This window comes from Anopheles coustani, chromosome 3, assembly GCF_943734705.1.
Source record: "Anopheles coustani chromosome 3, idAnoCousDA_361_x.2, whole genome shotgun sequence".
In the NCBI taxonomy this organism is placed as follows: Eukaryota; Metazoa; Arthropoda; class Insecta; order Diptera; family Culicidae; genus Anopheles; species Anopheles coustani.
Window position 1 is genome coordinate 62094383 of NC_071288.1, and position 21043 is coordinate 62115425.

Here is a 21043-nt window from a genome sequence, read left to right on the forward strand (position 1 = left end):
CAGAGCTCTGATGAGTAGTAGTAGTAAGTATGTTTTAGAGAGGCTTTGAGCCGGGTGGCCTCTTTCACCTCTCAGAGCTCTGATGACCAATCTGATGGAACCTATGAAAAGTGCATAAAATCGCGTGCGAAAGGTCCGCGTTGCGCTGCTACCAGTGAGTGTAGAGTGTGCGTGGATGGGAATTATCGCTGGTTCAATCTATTCACCAATACTATGTATGACTTAATTAACTTGATACTACGCATTAACTTCTATGAAAAAAAAAACAAACAGATTCAAATCTCTACTCAACTGTGCATGTAGAGTCCGTACCATAGAACATGTTTTGCTTGTTGACGTTATTTTAAAAAACAATTATGTTTTCTAACAAAGCTTGCAATTTGACTGAATAGAACAAATTACGACAAATATAACCCATACCTAATTTTAAATGACTTTTACGTCATTACGTCGATGTAAGAGGCAATGAACGCAGTTTTCTTGTAAAATTATTTGAACCGGTCGTTTCTCGGAGATGCTATTCACTTATTGTAATGAAATAATAAGAGCGTTAATTTTGAAAACAAAAGACATTAAAGTTGACTTATTGATATCACATATCATCTTCTACTAAGTCCGCGTGCAGCCCTTCGTTGGATTGTAGAGTAAACGCAATTTTCTTGTAGGTCAAAACCTCTGGAGTGGATGGTGAACGATCGATGCGATACTTGGAGAGCAACTTGACGAGTGCGATTTTTATCTGTAGCGTCGCAAAAAGGGATCCCACGCAGGTGCGCGGCCCTACACCGAACGGCATGTACGTGCAGGGCTGTATTTGATCCAGGTTTTCCTTAGCGAAGCGTTCCGGGTCAAACTTGAGTGGGTTGGGGAAGTACTGCGATTGAAAAATCAAAAGTAATAACGAAAATTAATAAAAACTGTACGCGATTACGGCATGTCGTCTACCTTCGGATCGCGATGAATGGCATGGATCGGTATCAGCACGGGCATACCGTTCGGAACGACAAACTCGTGGAACGGCTCCAGTTTGTAGCCGGATACCCCTTCCGGAAGCGTACAACGTCGTTCGAGCAATGGCAGGGCCGGGTACAAACGTGCCGTTTCAGAAATGACCATACCGAGGTAGGGCATTTCATTTGCCAACGCTTCGTAGGGGATGTTTTTACCATACTTATCAACCATGTCGCGTATTTCCTCCCGAAGACGCGCCTGTATGTCGGACTGAAAAGGTGTAAAACACACGAGTAACAGTTATGTTTTATTTCCTTTAGCTTGAAACGGTAAATTGCAAAATATGATGTAGAGGGTTCGAGACGAATGGTTATAGAATATTTAAGAAAGTTATTTCTCATTCATATTCCTTTTCGTTATTGTTTTCGTAATAACATTCAGCTAAATCCGACAGCATCTAAAAGGTTATTTTGTTGGGTATCATACAAAAATAATCAAGATTAGTAAACCTCCAGCACGAAATAAAATTACGGTTGTTGACCGATTGCTTTCTTGTTTCGACATCGACACTACGTTTTCATCTTCCTAGTTAGTATTTATTGTAGGCAGATTTATGCTAATAATAATGTTACGCAAACATGAAAAACAATGTTCTTAAATTTGCTGTAAAATTTTGTCACGCACTCAGTACTTAGTATTTAGAATTATTTCACATTAACTTACATGTTTTGTAAGCTCATATAGCGCAAAAGAAAGCACCGAAGACGTTGTTTCGAAACTGGCCATGTAAAAGGTAGCTGCTTGGGCAACAAGTAGATCTCCTTTGAGCGCTTAAATATCAAAAAAAGCATAACATTAATTAAGCATTTCGAAAACATTTTCCGTACCATCAACTTACGTATCTTCTCGTTCACACCGATGAATGCATTGTTTTTCTGTAGTGTAATCATGGAATCGATAAAGTCTCCTCTGCTTTCGCCGCTCGCCTCCCGCCGAGCGATCTCCTGCGTGACGATCGATTTAAGGAACGCTTCCGTGTCTCGCGGGAACAGTTTCAATCGAAGGTAAGGTACGATTTGCGGCATGAAGAAAAACGATGCCATCGCCATACCACGCGCCGGTCCGTAGTTGAATATTTTACGACCGTAGTAACGAAAATCGGAGGTTTCGTCCTTAAGGCAGTTCGCTTGCATGCCGAAGAACGTACTGGCGATGACGTCGGTGGTGAAGCGTGCCGACAACTCCTTGAATTCCGTCTCTCGAACACTTGATCGGATTATAGGCAGCACATTGACCGACCCGACCATATCATCGGCGACCTGAACAGAAGTGAAGGTAACATTTTTATTTTCACCTGTTAACACCTGCTTCACAATTTGTGTAGAACACCTGCTCTATTAGTGGCTGCATGCGCCTCAACTGCGCACTAGTTACGGAAGGCGATAAAAGCCCCCGGAGCTGCTTCCACAGTGGATCTTTGATCATGATCAGGTTGAAGTATCCAATCACGTCATGAAACTGATCGGCACACATTTGTCGGTTGAGAAAGTAATTCGCATCGGTGCAGGTGATTTTCTTTAACAGCTCCGGATTTCTAATCACCAATGCAAGCCGGATGAAAATATGACATTTTTATCTTGCAAAGATATTTCATAAAATACCAGGCTAAGCATGGTTTAAGTTTTATTCATCAAAAGTTGGGTCAGTGACGTTCTCGCAAGCAGCAGCATGTATTTAGTTATTGATGGTGTCAGAGGCAACGGCTTGTAGAACCATTTACTCGATTCAATAGAAACTTGTCGGAGTCTTCTTCGGAAATGAGAGTAAACCATTCGTGAAACCATTTGGACTTTAATAGTGCAATAAAAAAAATGAAAAAAATACACTTTTACGAGAAATCTGATGTTGATTGTAGATATCTGAATAGATCGTAGATCAGGTACATCGTGCTCTAACCTGTATTGTATTCTTTTTCGTTATAAATTCCTCAATTTCAATATCATTTATAAAATGCTTTCCTTTTGAAAGTATGAACGCCGAACTCCACATGACAGGCCTCGTTTTTCTAATTTTTCCGTGCTTAAAGTTCTTATGTCCGTCTTAAAGAACACGATTGAAATACGTATAATTTAAAAGGGTTTATGCTAAGAGTTTGATACATACCTGCTCAAGCAGTGGATACATCTGCTTCAATTTACTTAAACTAAGTGTCGGTGTCAAGTAGGAGCGTAGTTGCTTCCAAGCTGGATTTTGAATCATCAGAAGGTTGTAGTATCCGATCGGATCGTTATGCGGATCGGTGCATACGGTTCTGCAATAAACGTCCACCAACAACAACGGATGGTTAACTATTTTTTATCTTCTTCTTCTTCTTGGCGTAACGACCTCTTGGTCATGCCTGCCCGTTAAGGGCTTACGAGACTCGTTTCCCTGTTGTACGTGGATAGTCAGTCCTCTCGTACAAGGGAGGGTCCGGTCTCGGTTGGGATTCGAACCCACGCCGTCGAGGTGGTGAGCCCCGGCGCTCATGGGCCGATTTTCTAACCGGCACTATTTTTTATCATGAAAAATAAAATGAGATTCAATTGAGATCGAGCAGCTCCTACCGGTTCATGAAGAATGTTGCATCTTTGATAAGCATCTGTCTGATAAGCTCCGGATCGCGCACAATGATTGTAGGTGTGACCAATCTACACACGCCAAACAAGCGGCTGCCCTTGACGTGACTATCTGTATACAGTGCCTCCATCAAATCGAACATTGATTTTCGCATTAGAACGGCTTCAAGAAAATTTCCCACGACCGGCCATCCTACGATGTAGGGCAACTGGGCGTGCTTCCAGTAGCGTGTTCCATTGGTAGCGCCAAACCAGAGCAAGTACAGAACCAAGCATATCAGCACCAGCACTACATAGCTCGGCGCTGAGTCGGTATCGACAAAGATCATTGTTTCGATCTGCTACTAGTCAAGGAAACTGTCCACTATTGTACACCGAAACTGTCCACTATTCTAACCGAAACCGACACCACTGTTTCTCTGGACGTCTTGCTAAACACTGATCGCTCAGACACGCCTGGATGAGGTCAGCTAAGTTAGCTCGAATTCACTGTACAATCCGAGAGCAACTCGCTGGCCAGCAAAAACGATGATGTCTCCATTAATATCCATCGCTGATTGTGTTCGTAAAACTTGAGCTGTCGTGTAATCGCCTGCGGTCGTAGCGTCCCGATGAACAAAAGTTCCATGAACAGAGCTCTGATGACCAATCTGATGGAACCTATGAAAAGTGCATAAAATCGCGTGCAAAAGGTCCGCGTTGCGCTGGTACCAGTGAGTCTAGAGTGTGCGTGGATGGGAATTATCGCCGGTTCAATCTATTCACCAATACTATGTATGATGCGAGCTATGGAAAATGCTTCGTCATGGGTTCCATCTAGTGTTGGGTCAATTGATACTTAAGTAACACTTTTTGATGTGCCGTACTGTTGTACCACACACAGTTTACTGTGCTGTGCATTTGTGGTAGTGTCATGCAGTCATACAACGTTGATACATACAATGATATATTAATATATAATGCATAAGCAATTAGAGCCAGTGTTTAAAATATGTTCCTTATAAGACATCATTAGTTTTTAACAGCTAATCTATTCAAAAATCATGCTTTTGGAATTTTATATTTTTGGCGTGTTTATTTCAAGTATATTTGTTCCTATTCGTAGCTTTTTTTCGTATATTGCAGTTTTTTATACAAATAATAATGTAAAGATGAGGTGACAACAATGTTTAAAATTGCAAAGGATGGTTTATACACTTTATTCCTGTACTATAGTAGTTATGAATTTGGTACACTAAGGAACCAAAGAACGGTTCATACAAATTATTGGTATAACGTTATGACGGTAAAAGAGTAAATGAGGCCCCGGGCTAGATTCTCCTCTTCCTACTGATTCACATTAAGCGCCTGAAGCTATGCAAAGCGCGACACATGCATTCGTTTCGAATTTTTGAACGCTAACGGTTCGCTTAAAAGGCCATAACGGTTTAAACTAATCCCGCAGTGGAGGTTGAATGCGGGTTAATATACTTTTACATGTTAAGTTACTAGTAAGTAAACTAAACACATGATGGACAGCATGAAACAATGAGTTTAGTCGAAGAAATGAGTTGGAAACGGCGGCGCGCCCGCAGCGAGCGAAGCGAGCGGACTGCGCTAGGTCTACCGAAAAAGAGAGTTTGTTATTGTTTTGAGAAATAAGGGGGGCCCGTGGGCCCCCCTCATACCGCACCCCTAGGTTGATTGCGTAGCCGAAATTAACGGCACACACTACGGTTCAAATACTCGTAGGTTGAATTTAACGAATTAATGTATCACCAATTGCATACATTCAGTTTGAACGTCCACAAGAGGTGTAGCCACGATCGAAAACATGGCGGCCGGGGCCTCATTTACTCTTTTACCGTTATGACTGTACTTATTGGTACAACTTTACTGTGGTACCACAATTTTTTTCTGTGTCGTGTGTGGTGCCACACTTTACTGTGCTGTGTGTGTTGGGTAACACAGTAGCACACGACCCAACACTAGTTCCATCAGATATCTGTTCATACCATGATCAGAGCTCTGATCAGAGCAATTTTGTTTGTCGGGGTGCTCGACTAGAACAACATCTATCCAGGCCGACTACAACTTTGCGTTAATGCTATGGACGTAAACGTCTTTTACTTTTGTTTAAAGGCGTTCGATGAGAACCGGTTTTGCGTTTAACTTAATACTACGCATTAACTTCTATGAAAAAAAAAAACCAACAGATTCAAATCTCTACTCAACTATGCATGTAGAGTTCGTGCCATAGAACATGACTTGCTTGTTGACATTAAACAAAGTTGTTTTCTAACAAAGCTTGCAATTTGACTGAATAAAACAAATTACGACAAATATAACCCATACCTAATTTTAAATGACTTTTACGTTATTACGTCGATGTAAGTGGCAATGAACGTAGTTTTCTTGTAAAATTGTTTGAACCGGTTGTTTCTCGGAGATGCTATTCACTTATTGCAATGAAATAATAAGAGGGTTAATTTTGAAAACAAAAGACATCAAAGTGGATTTATTGATATCACATATCATCTTCTACCAAGTCAGCGTGCAGCCCTTCGTTGGATTGTAGAGTAAACGCATTTTTCTTGTAGGTCAAAACCTCTGGAGTGGATGGTGAACGATCGATGCGATACTTGGAGAGCAACTTGACGAGTGCGATTTTTATCTGTAGCGTCCCGAAATGAGATCCCAGGCAGGTGCGCGGCCCTACACCGAACGGCATGTACGTGCAGGGCTGTATTTGATCCAGGTTTTCCTTAGCGAAGCGTTCCGGGTTAAACTTGAGTGGGTTGGGGAAGTACTGCGATTGAAAAATCAAAAGTAATAACGAAAATTAATAAAAACTGTACGCGATTACGGCATGTCGTCTACCTTCGGATCGCGATGAATGGCATGGATCGGTATCAGCACGGGCATACCGTTCGGAACGACAAACTCGTGGAACGGCTCCAGTTTGTAGCCGGATACTCCTTCCGGAAGCGTACACCGTCGTTCGAGGAATGGCAGGACCGGGTACAAACGTGCCGTTTCAGAAATGACCATACCGAGGTAGGGCATTTCATTTGCCAACGCTTCGTAGGGGATGTTTTTACCATACTTATCAACCATGTCGCGTATTTCCTCCCGAAGACGCGCCTGTATGTCGGACTGAAAAGGTGTAAAACACACGAGTAACTGTTATGTTTTATTTCCTTTAGCTTGAAACGGTAAATTGCAAAATATGATGTAGAGGGTTCGAGACGACTGGTTACAGAATATTTAAGAAAATTATTTCTCATTCAAATTCCTTTTCGATATTGTTTGCGTAATAACATTCAGCTAAATCCGACAGCAACTAAAAGGTTATTTTGTTGGGTATCATACAAAAATAATCAAGATTAGTAAACCTCCAGCACGAAATAAAATTACGGTGGTTGACCGATTGCTTTCTTGTTTCGACATCGTCACTACGTTTTCATCTTCCTAGTTAGTATTTATTGTAGGCAGATTTATGCTAATAATAATGTTACGCAAACATGAAAAACAATGTTCTTAAACTTGCTGTAAAATTTTGTCACGCACTCAGTACTTAGTATTTAGAATTATTTCACACTAACTTACATGTTTTGTAAGCTCATATAGCGCAAAAGAAAGCACCGAAGACGTTGTTTCGAAACTGGCCATGTAAAAGGTAGCTGCTTGGGCAACAAGTAGATCTCCTTTGAGCGCTTAAATACCAAAAAAAAGCATAACATTAATTAAGCATTTCGAAAACATTTTCCGTACCATCAACTTACGTATCTTCTCGTTCACACCGATGAAGGCATTGTTTTTCTGTAGTGTAATCATGGAATCGATAAAGTCTCCCCTGTTTTCACCGCTCGCCTCCCGCCGAGCGATCTCCTGCGTGATGATCGATTTAAGGAACGCTTCCGTGTCTCGTGGGAACAGTTTCAATCGAAGGTAAGGTACAATTTCCGGCATGAAGAAAAACGATGCCATCGCCATGCCACGTGCCGGTCCGTAGTCGAATATTTTACGACCGTAGTAACGAAACTCGGAGGTTTCGTCCTTAAGGCAGTTCGCTTGAATGCCGAAAAACGTGCTGGCGATGACGTCGGTGGTGAAGCGTGCCGACAACTCCTTGAACTCCGTCTCTCGAACACTTGATCGGATTATAGGCAGCACATTGACCGACCCGACCATATCATCGGCGACCTGAACAGAAGTGAAGGTAACATTTTTATTTTCACCTGTTAACACCTGCTTCACAATTTGTGTAGAACACCTGCTCTATTAGTGGCTGCATGCGCCTCAACTTCGCACTAGTAACGGAAGGCGATAGAAGCCCCCGGAGCTGCTTCCACAGTGGATCTTTGATCATGATCAGGTTGAAGTATCCAATCACGTCATGAAACTGATCGGCACACATTTGTCGGTTGAGAAAGTAATTCGCATCGGTGCAGGTGATTTTCTTTATCAGCTCCGGATTTCTAATCACCAATGCCGGCCGGATGAAAATGTTTACGCCGAAAAAATCGGCCAGCCGAGTCCGTGCATGGTGATAGATGTGCTCGATGTATCCAAAGGTGGAGTGCCTTTGCAGGAAGATCGTGCTAAAGTTGCCGATCACCGGTATTTCCGGTATGTAGGGGACACCAACGCGATTCCAGTAGTTTTGCTTACGCCAACCGAAATAAGCGAATATGACCAGAAGTAATGCGAGCGAAAGGTCACTTATTGCTAGCGGCATCGTTACTGCTGTTCTAACCTTTTCTAGCAGTACAAAACCAACGAGATTCCGATTGAAACTGGTTGACAATGATGTGGAATCGGGCAAATGGATACACACATATTTTGTCACACAGCTCGATTAAGGTACTGATAATAGTGATAATGCACTTCATTTTGATGCACGGTTTAACGACGGTCGTCAAGAAGGCAGGTTGAGGTCAGATTGGCTCGATTTTGAGGATTATTTGTATAATCGATTACACGTGTACGATGTTCACCGGTATGATTGCTTATCATTTGTTCCCATTGTTCAGTTAGCCGGTTTTTCGATAAGCAATAGCATGTATTGAGAGCACGAAATAACGCATGGCTTATGAGCAACATTCCTTGATTACGGTAAAGGCGCGTATACGCTGCCGTTATGACCGTTCTGTCCGACCGTTTACGAAACTTATTCCTTTTGCGTAAGCAAATATTCAGTTCTCTCGTACAGCTCGTACCTATTTAAATAACAAATTTATAATAGTTATCCTTTTCAATAAATTTTAAAATCTTATATATCCGATTATCCGCAGCTAAGGGGTGGCACCGTCACCACAAATAAATCACAAAGTGTTAAAAATATTAACAATTTCATGCAAATCAGCTAATGGCGAAGAATTTTGTTAGAAAATATAAAATTACAAAGCTGGAGTTGGAAACGACAGTATTTAACCTGGTATATATATGCTATATTTATAACGACAGTATATAAACTTATAAAACCTGGTATATGAGGACATATTTTTAGTAGCTTGAACATTTAGTCCGTTGGCTTCTGGAAAGCAATTCAACTGCAGTTACATTTGATATGACATTTTTTCATCATTGCCGTGCGTAAATTCTTTAAAACACATACAGTAAAAAATAAAAAGATCTGGGCCAAAAAAAAACCCAAAACGAATAATCCGCTAGCGGATAATGGAGACATGCTGACTGACGAGACTGCACAAGCAAACACTAGTAAAAGCCCAAAAAAGCGACCGAATATGACATTTTTATCTTGCAAAGATATTTCATAAAATACCAGTCTAAGCATGGAGGTTTTATTCATCAAAAGTTGGGTCAGTGACGTTCTCGCAAGCAGCAGCATGTAGTTAAAGATGGTGTCAGAGGCAACGGCTTGTAGAACCATTTACTCGATTCAATAGAAACTTATGTCAGAGTCTTCTTTGGACATGAGAGTAATCCATTCGTGAAACCATTTGAACTTTAATAAAAATAAATGAAAAAAAAATACACTTTTACGAGCAATCTGATGTTGATTGTAGATATGATAGATCGTAGATAACGTACATCGTTCTCTAATCTGTATTGTATTCTTTTTCGTTATAAATTCCTCAATTTCAATATTATTCAAAAAAATGCTTTCCTTTTGAAAGTATGAACGCCGAACTCCACATGACAGGCCTCGTTTTTCTAATTTTTCCGTGCTTAAAGTTCTTATGTCCGTCTTAAAGAACACGATTGAAATACGAATAATTTAAAAGGGTTTATGCTAAGAGTTTGATACATACCTGCTCAAGCAGTGGATACATCTGTTTTATTTTACTTAAACTAAGTGTCGGTGTCAAGTAAGAGCGTAGCTGCTTCCAAGCTGGATTTTGAATCATCAGAAGGTTGTAGTATCCGATCGGATCGCTATGCGGATCGGTGCACATGGTGCTGCAATAAACGTCCACCAACAACAACGGATGGTTAACTATTTTTTATCATGAAAAATAAAATGAGATTCAATTGAGATCGAGCAGCTCCTACCGGTTGATGAAGAATGTTGCATCTTTGATAAGCATCTGTCTGATAAGCTCCGGATCGCGCACAATGACTGTAGGTGTGACCAATCTACACACGCCAAACAAGCGGCTGCCCTTGACGTGGCTATCTGTATACAGTGCCTCCATCAAATCGAACATTGATTTTCGCATTAGAACGGCTTCAAGAAAATTTCCCACCACCGGCCATCCTACGATGTAGGGCAACTGGGCGTGCTTCCAGTAGCGTGTTCCATTGGTAGCGACAAACCAGAGCAAGTACAGAACCAAGCAAATCAGCACCAGCACTACATAGCTCAGCACTGAGTCGGTATCGACAAAGATCATTGTTTCGATCTGCCGAAACTGTCCACTATTCTAACCGAAACTGACACCACTGTGTTCCTCTGAACGTCTTGCTAAACACTGATCGCTCAGAAACGCCTGGGTGAGGTCAGCTAAGTTAGCTCGAATTCACTGTACAATCCAAGAGCAACTCACTGGCCAGCAAAAACGATGATGCCTCCATTAATATCCCTCGCTGATTGTGTCCGTAAAACTTGAGCTGTCGTGTAATCGCTTGCGGTCGTAGCGTGCTCGACTAGAACAACATCTATCCAGGTCGACTACAACTTTGCATTAATGCTGCAGACGTTGAACGTCTTTTACTTTTGTTTAAAGGCTTCCGATGAGAACAGGTATTGCGTTTAACTTAATACTACGTATTAACTGCTCTGAAAAAAAAACAAACAGATTCAAATCTCAACTCAACTATGCATGTAGAGTCCGTGCCATAGAACATGTTTTGCTTGTTGACGTCATTTTACCAAACAATATTGTTTTCTAACAAAGCTTGCAATTTGACAGAATAAAAAAATTGCGATAAACACAACCCATACCTAATTTTGAATGACTTCTATGTTAATGGCGTAAATTATAACCATTACGGTTGCTTTGTTACACACACACACACACACACACACACACAATAAGGAATACAATATAGAAACGGAGTGTCTTGTGCAAGCAAAACATTACTGATGTAAGGCATGTTTACATTTTAAATACTTTTGTATTTCTTGTCAATGAATTATTTTTTATTAAACTCTATTAAATTAAAAATTTAAAAAGTTATGAATATACCGAATGACAGTAATCTGGGATTCTGTACAACATATATAAAAATATGTACAAAATATTAAAATATATAGTTTTCTTTTAGAACATGCCTCTAGGGCAGCTTTGCTTCATGTTTCTGAGTAACACAGTTGGAAGGCTTCCTAAGCATACATGGGCAGAAGAGAGATTATATTTCAGTGGTACGCATTGTACGTATGTATGCGTGAATTTTTAAACGACACACAATGAATAAATGAAAACTAATGCTTCGTTAAGTTTACGCATTGGTTTGTTCGGACATGAAGCAGACAAATGTTGCGGCAGGTACTTGCAAATCATTACCAGCTCTATCAGGAGAACGGTGCCTTGTAATCTGACACCAGATAAGGGAGAAGATGCTGATAAAAGTTTCACTCATAGGTCACCTCAGTGAAGTAACATTAAATTGCCGGTCGTTTACACTTAAAGAACGACGGAGAAGCATTGGGAATCAATTAACATTTAAAGATTCATATTCCTTCTTTTGATACTCGATTGCCAACAATTTATGTTGACTTATAACTGTTGGAGGAGGTGTTAAAATTGAAATAGTGTGAAAATATGAGTTGGTGTCATTTTGTTTTGGTTGAAAGCCGCTACACGATTCGAAATTTTGCTATGAATCTTATCAATCTTTTCATTATCACGGTGAGATATGGAGTTGGATAAGAGCAATAATTTTACATGAGAAATTATTTAAAATTTATTTAAATTAGCCACAAACATTTTATAGATTTATAAAACAATAAAAAAATTGTAATTAAAGTTGTCCTCCATACGAGGACAGAATCAATAGCATACCTTCTCAATGTATGAGTCAGTTTTCGAGATTAAGTGAGCTACTTGACGGGCATAAAAAAGATCGCCGGATCACCTTTGCCCGCTTAGTTGATAGGGAGGAATGACCGCGATCGGCTAGCGATCGTCGGTCGGGCGGGTGAGAACCGAAGGAGAAATAACATAAATAGGAGCCAAGAGGGAAGAGGGCTCCACTCTTGCCTCAGATGGGATAAAATAAAGCGAAAGCTTTTTTAACCTCCCGCATTTCTACGAGTTAGAAGAAGTCGCTTACGTTGTTGAAGTTTTTTATCCGAAATCTGCCCAAGAGGTTGCCAGAGTTGCAACACCATGCCTTGGCAATTGAAGCTGTCATGGGTTCAACGATGGTACTAGAACGTTCACAGGCTTTAACCTGAGCATGTAATCATGTTGTTTAATCCAAAGGATTCAAGTCCGGGCTGGTGGGAGTTCAAATGCAATTGCCCAAAATTCCATGTTTTTCTTCAGCCACGGTTCGGTCCTTTTTGAGGTACGTCAGGGGGATCCAACCTGTTGGAAAATGACGTGTTTTTGTACTCCAAAGTTGGCTTTTATCCATGGCAGAACGTGGTCTTTCAAAATGTTCATACTAAAGTTAACGCTTTACTATGACTCTGGACGAAAATTTTAAGTCATGTTTGATCAACCCATACATAGTAGATTTTGAAATATCGGCTTCATTTTTTTTTATAAAACATACTATTTATTTATAAAATAGTTTACTTGCTTATAAATATGGTCTTTACAATAGTATTAAAGAAACAATGTACATTTAAGGACAGCTAGATCGATCGCAGTATCATTGTTTCCAATGATATGGATGATGTAGTTCGCATACAAACGAAGCACTTTTACTCGTTGCGCAGTACTCATTCCGCGGAGTACTGGAAAACGGAGACATTGAAACGAGCATTGACACCAGTCAAATTGCACTGCTGCAGCAGGTTCCAGGCGGCAATAACGCGAGTGCAAGAGGTGAACCTATGTTCCAGGGTGTCACATTCAACACAAAACATACAGGACGATGAGGATGCGCGTCCCATCCGCATTAGCAGATCGCCATGTGGGACCTTGCCGTTCACCACAAGGTAAAGTGCCGACCGCTGCTCCGATGACAGCTTCGGGGAGTGGATGTTCTTCCATACCATCTTCGAGACAACATTTTGAGACTGTTCCTGGATTTTGGGATTTGGGAACCGTTGCACTAGCGTCTTGCGAAACGCTCTAGTGGACGGGTGTTTCTTAAGTGTGGAGGGAACGTATGCGAGTGTCTGGATAACGCTCCGAAGGCATGGGTATGTTGATGGGATCGCTGCAATGTCAGGCGGGTTGTCAGCGTATCGTATGTGGTCAGCACCAATCCGCAGGCACTCCTGTTCCACCACATACCGGTTGGACATCAGGGCTATCGTAGTCACAGCTGGGATGTGGAGGTTGAGTCCCCCACGGTTTCGGGGCAGCGCCAGTTGTTGGAGTGGGATCCGTATTCCGCCAGCACCACCCGCCAAACGCCTCTGAAGGAGGAGGATTTCCCCTTTTATACGATTAATATTCGACAGTTCACAAGGATCTGCCAAATACCGATCATATGAGGACCTCTTAATCAACGGAAAAACGAATATTAATCGATGCGATAATGATCGATTTCAGCGAATCATCCATCTCAACCAATTTAGAGCGAGTTTCGTTCTGTCGGCTTCGGGTCTTGTGTCGGGGGTTTTTGCAGCCCGGGGTTCTTCGGGGGACGGCCAGGCTTGCGCTTGGGCGGCGCCTCCGTCCGTCCTCCCGGTCCGTCTGTCTCTACCGTCTCGTCTGATCTTCTCTTACCTGTCACCAGCATGGATGATGTGGAAGGATTAGGGGAAGGGATGCGAGGGGCGAGGAAAGGCAGCGACGAAGCCTGGCACTGCTCCGTTTCCATATCTGACTCTGCTTCCGATGTTGCTGCCGATCTCGAAACTTGGTGGTTTTTGGCGCCAGATGACAAGTTCAGCGAACTTGCTCGCAGCAGACCGGAGACGGCGGGTTTAGGTTTAGCGCCCGGGGGCGTGTTAACGACGCATGGAGATCAGGGTGCCAGGACGGCCGGTGCGATCTCCGTGGCGGTCGGTGTGCGCGCCGGGACAGTCGATGTGCTCGTCGGGACTGTCGGTGCGCGGACGGCCGGTGCGCTCTCCGGGACGGTCGATGCGGGCGCCGGGATGATCGGTGTGGTCGATGGGATGTGCATTGTGCTTGCTGGAACGGTCGGTGTGCTCACCGGGTCGGTCGGAGCACGGACGGTTTGTGTGCCATTCTGCACCGCTGACGCATACGACAACCTCTCGCTGACGCTCGTCTTCTGAGCCACAAGTTTCCTGCCTTGGGTGCAGGTCATCCCATGGTGTGCAGCAAGCCGGCATGTTCGACACGTTTTCTGCTGTCCCCGGTATGTTATCAGCGTCTCTTCCCCTCCAATCGAGACGTATGACGCACCGGCTTAGACAAGACCGCTGTGACGTAGCGGTATCCGTCAGGGATTCCGGCACACGGGTATGGCTTCGCCCATACTCCGGCTCGGATTGACCGGACTTCTCCGTAGCGAACAAAGAATTCCGTAATGCATCTGTCCGTGATGTCCTCGGACAGGTCGTGGATTTTGATGACCACTGAATTGTCGACCATTGTGATCGGAATCGGGAATTTTTTCCCGTCGCATTCGAGAGAATGCTTGCCGTCGTTCTCCTCGACGGTTCTTAGAGCAAGGCTCTGGTCCTTCACTCGGATGTGAAGGAAGTGGGATGCCGGCTTCGTCCGGATTGATACGATTGAAGAGCTGCTTAGACCCAGCTTGGTCATGGAGAAGGTTGTGGCCTCCATCAAGGACGGCCTTTTGGGGAGCTTCGAGAAATCCACCCGCAGGGTGCTTCTCGAAGCAGCCATGGTGTGGCTTGCTCTTGCACTTTTTTTTAACACTCTGTTTTGTAAAAAAGTGCGTCCGATCGCAATGAGTCTCGGAGAGGAACTAGCCATTTCCAGATCGATCTGACACGATTTTGCCTCACTTAACCTCTCATTGATCTGATGAGCTTCAGCGTGCAAGTGGACCGTGGATGGCCACTTCCTGACTTCGTGGAATGTGGTCCATCAAGCAGTGATCGTTGGATACGGTAAACAATAGCCAGGTGGCATCCTGCGATCGATACAATATGTTTTACGGGCTTTTTTACATCATCTTATAGTATACTACCAGATGATAACATACACACACACACACCCAAAAATAAGCATTGAAAATTTTCGCATTTTTTTATGGGACATATTGTATAGTACAGTACATGTTTGTTTTTTCATTGCAAAAGCTCTTGTAGTTCATCAGATTTGTTCGCTTATCCAAAAAAATCTATGTAAAAACCCTTGTTCATATTCACCGCCATATACAGTGACCGGCAGGAAAAAGTGCCCACTTCAGTTATTCATTATTATACATAAAAATAAGAAATAATAAATGCATTTTGATATTTTATGTGTTCTCTTTTAGCTTTTACAACCTGCTGAAGGCGCTTTGGCATGCTTTCTACTAGGATTTTTAGTTTTTGGGGACTTTATTCTTCTCAAGCGCGCATTAGAGCTTCAAAATTGTCGTTTTTATTCGATACATCAGTTTTGTCCACCCTGGCATCGAAAACTGCCCACAAATTCTTAATCTCCGGGCTCTGAGGAGACAATTTCAACAGTTTTGTCCGACAAGACGGGAAGAAAGCCTTCGTCTTCTTGGCAGTATGTCGAACTTGGCCCCGCCGGGCTGCGTCGAACTTGCCCCCGCCGGGAGAACGAACTTCTCTTCAAGGCCCGTCAGGATCAGTGAAATCTCCAGATTTTGTTGCAGGATGTGTATGTTTATGTTGTAATCTGCAATCTTAACACCGTTAATGTTCCCAAGGCTCCCCACTCTACTGGACGAAAAACAACACCAGACCACCATATTGCCTCCTTCATGGCATACTGTGCCCTGGATGTGGCGAACCTGCAGCATTGCCTCCTTCGATCTGCACTGTATACGTTCATGCCATCTTCGATTAAAAAGTTCAAATTTTGATTCGTATGACCACAGAACCGTTATCCAGTAGTCTAGAGGCACAGCAGCATGTTCCTCAGCGAGCTTAAGACGCTTGGCCTTATTGGCCTTGCTGATATAAGGGCGCCTCCTATCAAATCTGCTCTTGAACTCGTATGCAACAAGCCGGCGACGAATAATTCTTTCAAAAACTGATGGCTGAATTATTTCCAAGATCTCCCTGACAGTTACTTTTGAATTTTTCTTGACCTCACGAATGATCTTAGCGTCCATGCGCGCATCTGTTTTGCGCTTGTCTCCTCTACGAGGGCGATCCTCCACCGATCGGTGCGTTTAAAATGTAACTATGAATTTTCCTACCGCTGCGTTGTGGATTTCGTGCTTTGAATAAGTTACTTTAATGTAGATAAATGCCATAAAACATATTTTATGCTATTTAATTTCTTGTAACACTCAAATTAATGAGATACCTAAACCTAATATAAAAAAAATGTATATTTACAACCAACATGAGTTAAACACGTGATCATACGTGTATAAATGTCAGAAATAGTGCTAACAAACCTGAAAAATATGAAAACGCAATAAATTGGTTACCCCTCAATGCAAAACTTTATGCAAAACTCGAAATTTCAAAGTGGGCACTTTTCCTTGTCACTGTTTTTTTAGATACTTTTTTTTAATTATTTTTTTCTCAAAATCAAAATATGTTTGTTTTCGCTTACTCATTAGTGGATCTTATATGAAAAATGTAAATCAATATACAAAAAATACTTGCAGTATATTTAGTTGGATTGAGAAAAAAATATTGAGCGAAAATCAACAAAATTCGAAGCGGGCACTTTTCCCTGCCGGTCACTGTATGTCGGCGTGATGTGGATCAATGATACGTCCCAACTGACTGCGACATGCAACATTGCCCCGTTTCCACAGATTCCTACCCCCGCGAGTCCAGAACTGTCAGCTTTCTCTTGCACTCCTTGTCTTCCTACTCGTTCTAATGATGAACCGGCGTGCTAGGGGAGAAGTCACATCTGCCCTTTCACATCTTCCCTTTCAGGCTGACACATTGCAATAGCGGAACCGATCGTGTAGCATTCCCACACTGCACAGCGACACGCAAATGTGTTCGTGCACTTTATGTCGGTCAATCATGTACAGAATAAAAAGTACGTTTGTATGAATGCCATCACGCACCAACTGCCAATAGCGGCGCGGTGAAGTTTTCAGTCTTCGAAACATCCAGCGCCAGAACAGTCGTGTTGAAAAGTGTAAAGTGTTTTTCCAAAGTTCATGGTGCCCAATGGGAAACTTATAGAAGAAAAAGTGCATCCATCAACAAGTCCGCGACGGCGTCAGCTCATGAACGATCTGGTCCTTAAAACGGATGAGAAGTTTGATCGTTTAGAAGCATCATGGAATCGGTAAGTAAACAGTGTGATAGAGCAACATCATGCCCGTTTATAACAGCGATTCGTTAATTCATTTCCTTTGTTTGTTTCGTTCAACAGAAATTACACCGGAGGAAGAAGCCGCATTTAGTGTTCCGGGAGAGCAGAGTGTAGAAGTAGAGTCCAAATTTAATGAAGAATATAAATTTCCGCGTCGACGGATTGCGCAGAACACAACACTGTTTTCTCATTTGATATCCGAAACGCATTATATAAATGTGTGCATGCCAATCTGGTGAAATAACACGCACACCATCATAACCCCCTGTTTGGCACTAACACCACCACAAAATAACCGGTTTAATGTTGCTCCCCCACCCCTTTTTTGGTGCAACACTTTGTCTTGTTATCCGCCCCGAAAATTAACTAACAACATGGTAACAATATGATAACAAGACAAAATCTGCCAGTTGGGGTGTGACTTTCGTTATAGAAATCGTTATAATTGACGGTGATTCAGTGCTCATGGTCGTATGAAATTCACAGTTCGTGGAACCACATTCACAACCAATTTTTGCCATTCAAAGAAAAAGCCAATACTCAAGGTTTAAAATTTTAAATCTCTTGACATATCTGTTCAACATGGTTTTCAACCTGTGGTCACAGCTTTCCGCAACCGCATGCGGTTGCGTTTTTGATCTGTCAAACGAGCACAGCTTTTTGCCAAAAATAATACTTTAATGTTTGAATATACCACTTATATGATCATACAATCTCATTAAAGTCTACTAGGAACAATATTTACTGTTGACATATAAAAACGCAAGAGTCTGCGGCAAGAATCAAACTCGTTTGATTTTTTAGTACAGAAACCGCAAGGTCTTGCGTCTGCGGTGACAGCCCATGACAGCTCCTATCTCTCCCATGGGAAAAAACGCAACCGCATGCGGTTGCGCAAAGCTGTGACCAGGGGTTCAGCGATTTGAAGCCGCATAATGTTTGGGATGTAATCCAGCCCATTCCTCGTTCTACTGAGGCATCCTATGAGTTCGTCGATATACTATTTCGACACAAATCAAACGGTGTCACAGTCCGCTTCGTAAAACCTTGAGTCGGGATTTGTTTATTATTTTAAATTTCTTCATAGATTCGAATCCGGCCGTTGCGTGGTCATAAACATTGGCATGGGATTTTTATTCCAGATGTTTAAAAAAATTCGATTAAATTTCGAAACTACTCAATGTTTCTTCTATCAATCATATTCAGCAGTAGGTAATGTTTAGACCGGAAAAAGATGCGAAACAAACCAGCAGTGAAGTGAATGTTTATTGACGCTACAACTTTCAACACGCCGTAGCACAAAAATTCCAACGTTGGTTGGGGGTGAAAAAGTATGCACCAGTTTTCCCAAACCATCCTAGCCACCACGGCATTCCGTTTGTGATTTACGATCTATCAATATTTTCCGCACGAGCAAAGAGCAAGCCGGTAGAAGGCAGCAAACCGTTTTCACCACCTCTTTTCGATCGATGGGCTTAGCAATTAAAACATATCAACAAGTTGCCATTGCGAGTTTTGCTGTTGGAGTGCAATGGACAGTGGAAGCGAAAGTTTAAGAAATTGTTACGAAGATAGCGGCAACGCAATAACGATTGGCTAGGAAGTAACCGCTTGAGTTGCTGAGTATTTGAATCTTTTATACCCGATTTTTTTTACTTTATTGCTGGCCGTTAGAACTGATTTTGTGTGTGTGTATGTGGTAATTAGAAGTTTATTTGAAATGAGTATTTTTCAAAACGGCAAAAATTGCGCACAAATGAGACGTGCAGCCATGTGGTATAGGAATCACTCGATCGGTGAGCACACGAATACGAAACGTTCGTGCTCGATGCTGTATCTGACAGTAAACTATGACGCAAACGCATGGACGCGCATTTATTATTCAAACTGGCATCATAAACTATGCTCTTGGACCGCCAAGGACTCGATGCTGCGCTTCTCGCGCTGGGAATGATGGTGGCGTACAGTTTTATCGATTACGTCGTCGACGCAGCTGTGTCTATCCGGTTAGGGCGGATCATTGGTAGTTCTAAAAACGAATATTTTTAGCTAACCATTTGCAACACAAGTGTTCCATGGTGCGCTCAAGCTAGCCCACCACAACAATAATGAAGCGCCGCAAAACGCGGCCCGAACGATGAAAACATTTGCCTTGGCCGCAGTTTTGCATGGCTGCTTTAGCGATCGCTGATAAACGCAAAAAAAAAAAACACAAACACAAACGCCAATGGGCAAAATATTTCCACCAACCTAAGCGCCATTGACTTTGACATTGAGAAAATTGTGCAAACCAGCCTCCTTCGCCCGATGACCATCCCGTGCTGGGCCGTGTCCGCGTTGGTAAGGATAGGGAAGAAATGTTATTTTGAGACATCATGGGCCAAAGTCATGGCATACAGCTCTCCATGTATGTCGGAAGGTGTGTTTTTGGGTGGGTTCTTCTTTTTTTCTCTCTCTCTATTTTGGCTACAGACCAACCGTCGAAAGAATGCTGGTGGAAATGAGAAATAGAGCATCCGTCGTTTCTGCTCGCGTTCGATGGTTGTTACAATTTGCATCGTCAAATTCGTCCTTTTCTCCGAGCAACAGTTTCTTGAATCTTACAATCATCGCCAAAAGTGTAGACCGAATGATGTCATCGAGCTTGAATTTTGGTTAATGGTGTTTTCGAAAAGCGTTTGATTTGACGTTATAGATGGGTTAGAGCGCACTTAAAAAATTGATTACCTACATCGGAGCAAAGGTTCACTGCTCAAACATACTTTTGACCTCCAGCGCTCAGCTCATTATTACAACACACTACTGTTCAACAACAAGAGAGTGAAAATGACCAAAACATCCTTGAATTGGTACTGATAAGAAAATTTGCTATAACAAGCGTTACAGATTTGTTTGGCAAAGATTGTCATGCTATAGTGTAACATTTACTGGGGTTTCGTTATAAAGTGACCGGCACAGAAAAGTGCACACCTCGAAGTTGTTTGATTTTCGCTTAATATTTTTTCCCAATTCGACTAAATATACACATACTGTCAGGGATATCCTGGAAACACTTCAGCCATCAGATTAAGGATGAACTATCCGTCGCCGACTTGTTGCAGGAGGCGCCCTTATATCTGCAAGGCTAATATGGTCAAAAGTCTTAAGTTCGAATAGGAGTATGATGCTAACTCTCTAGAGTGCTGGAAAAAGATTATGTGGTCTGACCAACTCTCTTCATTTTAACTGGAGTCGATCTTCATTTTAACTGGTTAAGATATATTATGGTTATTCCTGCGTTGAAAGTATAGGTCATGTATACATAGTTGATCATCGACTTCAACAAAACAGAATAATTCCAAATTTTGTATAGTAACTCATTGATTAGAATCGATTTTGTTTTTTTTAAGTCACGAAAATGTTTTTATCACCCTGTAGTATACCTATTGGGGGTCCGCGACAGCCGAGCGGTAGCGCCGGTTAGAAAATCGGCCCATGAGCGCCGGGGCTCACCACCTC

The 21043-nt window shown here is 42.3% G+C and overlaps 1 protein-coding gene across 1 annotated transcript; it reads right to left on the bottom strand.

Annotated features, from left to right (window-relative positions):
• Nucleotides 1-172: 172 nt before the first annotated feature.
• Nucleotides 173-10408, bottom strand: LOC131264671 (uncharacterized). Its single transcript, XM_058266945.1, has 13 exons — nucleotides 10068-10408; nucleotides 9827-9974; nucleotides 7334-7754; nucleotides 7158-7264; nucleotides 6429-6704; nucleotides 6080-6357; nucleotides 4097-4229; nucleotides 3558-3910; nucleotides 3115-3262; nucleotides 1850-2270; nucleotides 1675-1781; nucleotides 946-1221; nucleotides 173-874 (listed from the first exon to the last, which is right to left on the bottom strand). Exons 1-13 carry the CDS (start codon nucleotides 10406-10408, stop codon nucleotides 593-595), a joined length of 3291 nt encoding a protein of 1096 aa, XP_058122928.1. The 3' UTR covers nucleotides 173-592.
• Nucleotides 10409-21043: the final 10635 nt, after the last annotated feature.

What these genes read in the sequence shown, in the direction of transcription:
- LOC131264671 (XM_058266945.1), bottom strand. Translation starts at nt 10,408, where the DNA reads ATGATCTTTGTCGATACCGACTCAGTGCTGAGCTATGTAGTGCTGGTG. An exon ending in GACTTGGTAGAAGATGATAT is followed by an intron (nt 4,230 to 6,079) that starts GTGATATCAATA and finishes CACTTTTCATAG; the next exon opens with GTTCCATCAGATTGGTCATC. An exon ending in TGTATCCACTGCTTGAGCAG is followed by an intron (nt 2,271 to 3,114) that starts GTATGTATCAAA and finishes ACTTCTGTTCAG; the next exon opens with GTCGCCGATGATATGGTCGG.